Consider the following 8,052-nt stretch of genomic DNA (forward strand, 5'->3'; position numbering starts at 1 on the left):
GAAAGAATAAGTAAACCAATAAATAGATGTGTCCCAGATACCACGTAAGAAAGTGTCTTAAGAAGGTCGGAGTGACCAACTGTGCCAAATTATGACAAAAAATCAAAACAGATGAGAACTGATAACTGACCACTGGATTTGACAACATGGAGATCATTGGTGACTTTAACAAGAACTGCTATGGTGTAAGAAAACAGAACCAAGAGTAAATGGGAGAAAAGGAACTAAAGATAGTGAGTACAAAAACTCTTTCAAATATTCTCTTGTAACACAGACCACTGCATATGATGTTACTTCTTCTCAGAATGCTATACCTTCTTTCATTCCTTCTGATATCTCTTTCTCCCTGTGTTCCTTAAACACTCAGCTCAGGCATTATATTCTCATCATTGTGAACTGTTATATTTCCATGTACATACCGTATCCCAGGTATGCTAGTGCTATCCCTAGTATATATAGTACTCTAATTGATTCTTTGATTGAGTATCTTAAGGCAGGAACCCTTGCACAAAACAGATGCTCAATAAATATTTCTTTAATAAGTAAAAAAAACCTTGAAATAACAGTATGTTCTTAATAGATTCTAAGAATTTATTATCCCATATATCTTCCTTACTGTATACCCCAAACACTATATTTTATTAGTTGTCTGCATATTTGCACATATAAGACATTATAAAATAATATAGGAAAATAGTTATTATAATACAAATCTAAAAATTTGGTTTTCCCTAAGAAAAAAGATACAGTTAATACATATTTATGACAACTTCAACTATTATTCTAGTTAATTCCTACCTTCCCCTGAAAACATCTTTTAATTTTATCCCTTTAATTATGCAATATTTAAAATATAAATATTTTGATATCCAGACACATAAATGAAATCTTACCAAATAGAAGTACCATTACAGTCGGTGAAAGTTAAGTCCACCTAATTCTAGTTACTTAAACACTGGGGCATTTTAAGAAATTTGCATGTATTCCAACACTTTCTGAAGTACTGCTTCTAAATATCACACAACGCTTAAGAAAATTCTGGGATCAGGTTTGAGGAAAGGGTTTGTGCCCATTTCACAAATTGCCAATGCTAAGAATGGTAGACATGGGATACAGGATGTCAGTGTGTTTCCCCAAACAGAATCATCTGAGGCATTTTAAAAAAGAAAAAAATCCTGGGATCCAACCCTAGAGAAAATTTAGTGCATCTGAGACGAAGGCTAGAAATTGGTAAAAAGGCTTTTCAAACCATTTTGATGATTAACCAGGTTTGGGAAATCATGAACTTAATTTAAGTAGACTACAAGTAGATATCAGTAATTCCTGCCAGACTTTAAGAAGTTGCTTCTCTGAACCCATACAAACACAAAAAATATTGATCCACCATTGAAATATCATACATTTTGAATTGCTTTCCCAACTACAATTTTGACTTGTGTTGAATAAATGAAGTTTCTATACTATAAATACTGATATGTCAAAAACCACTTTTACTAGACTACAGTGAGGCTTGATCAGTTTTCTTTCTTAAGAACACCATCCTGGCCGGGCGCGGTGGCTCACCCCTGTAATCCTAGTACTCTGGGAGGCCGAGGTGGGCAGATCGTTTGAGCTCAGGAGTTCGAGACCAGCCTGAGCAAGAGCAAGACCCCATCTCTACTAAAAAATAGAAAGAAATTATATGGACAGCTAAAATATATATATAGAAAAAATTAGCCGGGCATGGTGGTGCATGCCTGTAGTCCCAACTACTCGGGAGGCTGAGACAGGAGGATCCCTGGAGCTCAGGAGTTTGAGGTTGCTGTGAGCTAGGCTGACGCCACGGCACTCACTCTAGCCTGGGCAACAAAGTGAGACTCTGTCTCAAAAAAAAAAAAAAAACCCACCATCCTCCACAACTGAAGAAAAGAGCTACTACACCTTTCATTTTGTCTTTAAAAAAAAAAAAAAAAGCCATACCTAGAAGAAATGAACAATTCTTACTATTCTAACCTGCAACCATACACTATCGTATACTTTTCAAAGTATTTCAGCTGTAAAGTCATTTGAGCTCATCATTATCTTGTGAGATACTTTCACTATGTTAAAAAAAAAAATAAAAAAATAAAAAAAAAAAGGTATGTCAAATTCTATACCTAAAAAAATACATAAAAAATGGACCCTGATTACTCCCATAAGGCAACCAGAGTCAAGTACCAAAATGTACCAAGTTAACTACACTCCATCAATGGTCTTCACTGGTATAAATGATTTGAAAACTGTCAATAATATCCACTACTTTAAGAACTTGAAAAAAATTTGTTGATGGGCAATAACAACAAAAGCATATTTTAAAAACTATCACATTCTTTTGAAAACTGGTAAAAGTTTCAAAACATAGACCAAGCTATAGATGTGCACCTCATGCTAAAACTGGTAGTAGTCTATTTTATAACTTAGTCTTAAACCTGTCATAAACACCTAATAACTAGAAAATTTTATCTGTATAATTTGAGACACAGAAAAAACCAAAAACAAAAAAGGGATCAAATACAATGTCAGTGTATTATTTCTGACATTGAAGCTAATTTCTATATGTTAGTTACTGGAATAAATATAACTAAAGGATAAACGACTAGAGAAGTATACACAGGTGTATGGCAAAAGAAGACAGACAACTACAAGCAACACAGAGAAAATGATGAGATGTCATATGGCACCACCACTGGCAATCCTAGATGATAGTAAGATGGTAGCAGAACCAGTAAGCAAATGACAGACTGATTGTGACTCAGTCTTTACAACCAAGATAGCACTTACATTTTCAAAATCTAAGGACAATGATCTGCTCATTCTGAAATAGTCTTAGTCCCGAGCTAAGTCATATTTGACCAATAAGTTTTACAGAAGTTTCAAGCAAACATAGAAACAAAACAGATGATGAAAACAGCACTGACTTTTTATTACTAAAGCTAACATTACAGCAACATTGTTTTTCACCAATAATCACATTTATGAATATTACATCTTCTGCTGTGACATAATTGAAAAATACTGGAACTGTTTCTATAATTACAAATACCGAAGTAAAAAAATTAGGTTTTAATATTTGCTCGATCTGTTTCACAAACAAGAATGGTCTCTGTCTCACTGCTTGAAATAAAATGTCCAGAGACTTTTGACTGAGTTTTAAATTATATTCTTAGTATCATATTAAATTTGTGCCACCAATTTCAAGATGCTATATGATTCAGATGTTACTACGTCATTGTAATTTTTCAGTAAACCTCTTTTGTTATACATGTTAAGGTATATCATTTGCATAAAGTCATAGGCATGTATTTGATTATGGCAAAATTAGAGTATGTTTATCATTTTGAAATATTTTGAGATAAATGTACAGGTTGTGTAACTATACCAAAAGAAGACAAAAGCATTACCTTCTTTATAGTTTACTGAAACACAACTATAAAAATTCAAGCAGTGTGACATATAGCTTCTAATTACTGCTGGAAGAATAAAAAAGACATAATTTACCCCAACAAATAAGTTGTATCTAGTTTCAGACGGCCTTAGTACCATACTGCTCTCATAACCACCAAGGAATAAAAACAATACAAGTGCATCACGAGAAGTCCTCAAAATCCTTCACACCTACCCTACCTCCTGAATTCAAGAGAATTCTATCTAATAGACTGCATGTCTGGAGGAAGCTTCAGTCAAGGCTGCTTCAACCAGGTAAAGCTCCTATTAATACTATGCCTAGTACTTTGGGAAACCTAAAACATGGAAAAGGAGAGAGACTTGAAAGGATCAGGAAAAAAGACAAGAAATTGGGATTAAACTCTACTCTTGGGATGAATAATCAGATAAATAATTACTATGGGTTTTGTTTGCTTTGTTTTTATCATCAGCAATTTGGACTATTATAATAGGTCTGTAACCGTAATCACCACTACAAAAAGGGTCCTAACTTGACAAAAATGAATTGGACTTGTCAGTTTCCTTTCTGAAGTGATACATTAAATACAATCTAAAAAAACTGCACTTTGGTGTCTAAAAAACAAACAAGTGAATAACAAACACTGTCTCATTCCCTATTCTGCAATCTCCATTTTTGCCTTCCTTATCTTTATTCCATTTTGTCCTACCTTTGTCCTAGGCCTCCTTTTCCCTCTTACACATCACATATATAGATGTACAGAGATGCAAAACAGAAGAACAATTTCACTTGCGGAATTAAAGTACCAGGGCTTCTTGCCTACAAGACTTTAAACCAAGATACTGGACTTCAAATGCCCAATTTAAGTCGTGTGCAACATACATGAGGGAATTAAATTGAGTAACCAAACCCAATCATAGAATCTCTGTTAAAACCCTAGAAAGGCCAGGCCTGGGGGCTCCCGCCTACAATCCCAGCACTTTGGGAAGCCTAGGTAAGAGGATTCCTTGAGGCCAGGAGTTTGAGACAAGCAAGATCCCGTCTCTAAAAAAATTAAAAAAAAAAAAAAAAATCAGCTGGGTGTGATGGCAATCACCTGTAGTCCTGGCCACTGAGAGACTGAGGCAGGAGAACTGATTGAGCCCATAAGTTCAAAGTTACAGTGAGCTATCATCTGGCCACTGCATTCCAGCCTGGGTGACAGGAGACCCTGTCTCAAAAACCAAAACCAAAACCCAGAAGCAGCCCACAAACACATTCTCAAAGTGTTTTTTTAAAAATATATTCTCCTACATAAAGGACAAAAATTCTGTGCTTGAGGCAATAATCAGAGGCCTGGAGTAATTTCTGAATCTCTCAACTCTACCACAAAAGTTCTGAGATACTGATTGAAAATTACATTTCGAACGTACACACCACTCACTGAAGAAATGTAAACAAGCACTGGGACCAACTTTAAGATACTGTCCAAGGAAGAATAAAACTACAACAAACAAACTGCGATTTAATTAAAAATACAAAAGTAACTTACTTCCGAGTACTTTAATGAAGAGGGAACAAGAGAACTGGAAATCAGTGGAGTTATTTTTAGCAGCTTCTTCGTATAAGACCTATCTTAAATTGCCTTTGGGTGTGCAAATTTTAACGTCCAACAAACTGCTCGGAGCTTGTTTCTCTATCTAATAGCAGGCAGGGAAGCCTGGACTAGTAACTGTGGCCAACAGGTCCGTGCCCTCCAGGCTGCCACCCCGGGCGCCCCCCCCCCCCCGTGACCCGCCCGCAGGCTGGCAGCGTTTCGGCCGGTTCTTCCTTAGGTAAAGGATTTCCCCCTGGCGCGTTACCAATTCGTTTAATAAGAAATCTCTCACGGGATGGGAAGGTATAAAATGCTACCAAAATAACCTTTTCGCAGTTTTCACAATTTGGCTGGAGGGGGAAAGTGTACAAAGCCGTCAAACCGAACGCCCGGTAGATTCGCGGACTTGAGGGTACCGCACAGCCCCGAGAGGGCCCCTAGACCTGGGGGGGTCGAGGGGGCGGGGGCAGGGTGGTAACCGCGGACTGGGGACCGGACAGCCGCGGGTGCCCCCTCGGGGGATGCTCCCCGCAGGAGCGGTCACGGCTCCCAGAGGGCGGGTGGGCGCCAACTCCGCTCGCGGTCTGCAGGGGTGTCGGCGGCAGCCCCGCTCCCCGTACCTGATGATGTCGTCGCTGTGGCCCCGGTAGAACTTCTGCCGGTGCTCCCGCGGGCTGTACACCACGCCGACCCCCGCCACGAAGTACACGATCTCCTTCGCCGCGGTGTAGTAGAGGTTGTTGCGGCACTGGTGGCCCCGGTAGCCGTACACCCACTCGAGCCGCAGGTGGCAGCTCGGGGCGCTCCGGGCCGCCATGTCGGGGCGCCCACCCGCCGCTCCGGCTTGGGCCCGCGGCGGCGGCGGCGGCGGCGTCGGCCCGGCGACGAAAGCCCTCCCGCTGGCGGCCGGGACTTCCCGCCTGCCGCGTCCTCTAAGCCGCGCCGGGCAGGTGCATCTCGTTTCTGTGGCCGCCGCCGCCGCCTCAGCCCACGGGCGGGAGGAGAAGCCTCGCCGCGCGGAACATGCTGAGGGCCGCGGGCGCCGCCGGCTGTCAAGTGGATGCCCCGACCCCTTCGCCCGCCTCGGCTCGCCTGGTCTCCTCAGGCAGCAACGCCGAGGCGGAGAGCGAGGGCCGGCCTCCAGCCTCCTGCTTCTCAGCCGCCGCCCGCGCACCCGGCTCCCCGCCCCGGTCACCTGCGGCGCTCGCGGTCTCGTCGCCACAGCCCGGCGGGCCCGCGCCGCGCGCCCACGAGCCCAGCAGAGCGGCGGGCACGCGCCCGCGTGTGGCCGCGCGCTCGCCCCGCCCTTCCCGGAGCCGTGGCCTGGCCGGGGCTCCCCGGGTCACCGCCGCAGCCGCGGCCCCGCCGCTGAGCACTCACTCACCAGGCCGCTCACGCCCCGGCGGACCCTCCGCGACCCCGGCCCCTGCTGCTGCCGAGAAGCGCCTGTCGGTCCCGCACGGCCCCTCCACCCAGCCTGGGCTGCGGTTATTCCTGGGAGAATCAGAGCCCAGGATGCTAACTAACCTCCATCCCTCTTTCCCCCCAGTACCTCGTGTGCATGTTTCTTGCTGCCTCAGAGTGCTCTCTGGCCCAGGCATTGGGTGGGGGTGAACCCCGACTTCCTAACTGTCTGTACATTTTCTGATTTGTGTAGGTGACCTCAAAGCTGAAATAGAATTTAGATCGTAAAATGACAGGTGAGATCTGATTTCTTAATAAATAGCAATGGTACCTGGATTTTTTTTTTTTTTAATTATTGTCTTGGACATCACCAGTAATCTCTTAACTAAATGAGTATCACCAGTAATCTCTTAACGAAATGAGTTCTTGCACAGGATGTCTTACATTGTGGTAATCGTGAAGTCAAACGGCTTAAGTATTGTGATCCTGTAGAATACTCCTGTGACAAAAGTATTGGGAGCAATCAATTCCTGAAATGTCATTTCCCCGCCTACCTAGTTTCTGAAGTGTCCCTTTCTCACAAAAATATGAGCGAGAATTATCAATACCTGTAAAGGTAATTTGAAATCCACAATTAAAAAGGTATTTCCTCAGGATTAGGAAGGCGGGGGAAGGTGTTAAGTGCAGGATAATAGCCACAGGCTTACAACAAAAATACTAATTGTAATAAGCCAATATGACCCTTATTGTCTTAAAATTTTCTGTTTTCTTAGGAAATAACAAGACTTGGAAATCTGACAAAAGCTAAAATAAACTACCATCCTTTCAAGAAATATGAGTTCCCAAAGAAGATGATTCCTGTGTGGTACAGATATATTGGAATGAATGTTACCCGTTTCTACTTCTTCAAAGATACAAATTACCAACTTGAGACAGGATAATTTTTTGACTTTGATTATGACTTATAGAGGGAAGAAGGGCCATCTCAGAGAAATAAATTTACATAAATATCATGAAAAGTAAACTCTGAAGGGGTTTCAATTCTGGGCAGAATCTGAAAGAGAAGAGGAATGCAAAGAAAAAAAGAACTTAGGCTTGAGAAGTGGCTCTGAGGCCTGTGTAGGGTTCCCTGGACAAAGGCACATACAATTTCTGTTTATCACCTGTAGGGCTTTTTTTGTTTTTTAAGAAGGATATAGTCTAATTCACTAGTGAGCTCCTTGAAATCCCCTGGTGAAAAAAGGTAAAAGCTGTTGATTATTCAGATTTAAGCAATGAACTTAGAAAAGATTAAATATTTTTTGTTGCTATACATTTGAGATACATTAATTACTGGTTACATGTAATTTTTATGATCTGCAGGTTGTAGAGGAATAAGACATCTTTTTTTTCTATGTTTCAAATTTTTCTGTACAATGTATTATGGATCCCATGATACACATTTAAGTACTCAGATTAATAACAGATTAAAATAATTTATTTTCCCATTATCATATTTTCCATTCTGATTTTAATGACCCAAGGGTAGAGTGTAAAGCAAAAACATTCTTAATTAAACTATCCTCAACTGACAACTCAAGACCAAAAGAGACAGCTAGGGAAGAAAAGTGGCTAGAACATGAACCATTCATGTATACTAAAGGAAGAAAAA

The 8,052-nt window shown here is 41.5% G+C and overlaps 1 protein-coding gene across 5 annotated transcripts in view; it reads right to left on the reverse strand.

The window, feature by feature from the left end:
* EML5 (EMAP like 5) overlaps positions 1–6,262 on the reverse strand; it is a 132,779-nt gene extending 126,517 nt beyond the window's left edge. For 4 of the 5 annotated variants that reach the window (XM_069489129.1, XM_069489121.1, XM_069489111.1 and 1 more), the window contains exon 1: positions 5,618–6,262. In XM_069489129.1, the coding sequence (XP_069345230.1) occupies positions 5,618–5,814 (197 nt within the window). In that variant the 5' untranslated portion in view covers positions 5,815–6,262. The remainder of the gene's footprint in view (positions 1–5,617) is intronic. The other variant, XM_069489138.1, reaches the window with a different exon arrangement.
* Between the last annotated feature and the right edge of the window lie 1,790 nt (positions 6,263–8,052).

Source organism: Eulemur rufifrons, chromosome 2 (assembly GCF_041146395.1).
Source record: "Eulemur rufifrons isolate Redbay chromosome 2, OSU_ERuf_1, whole genome shotgun sequence".
In the NCBI taxonomy this organism is placed as follows: Eukaryota; Metazoa; Chordata; class Mammalia; order Primates; family Lemuridae; genus Eulemur; species Eulemur rufifrons.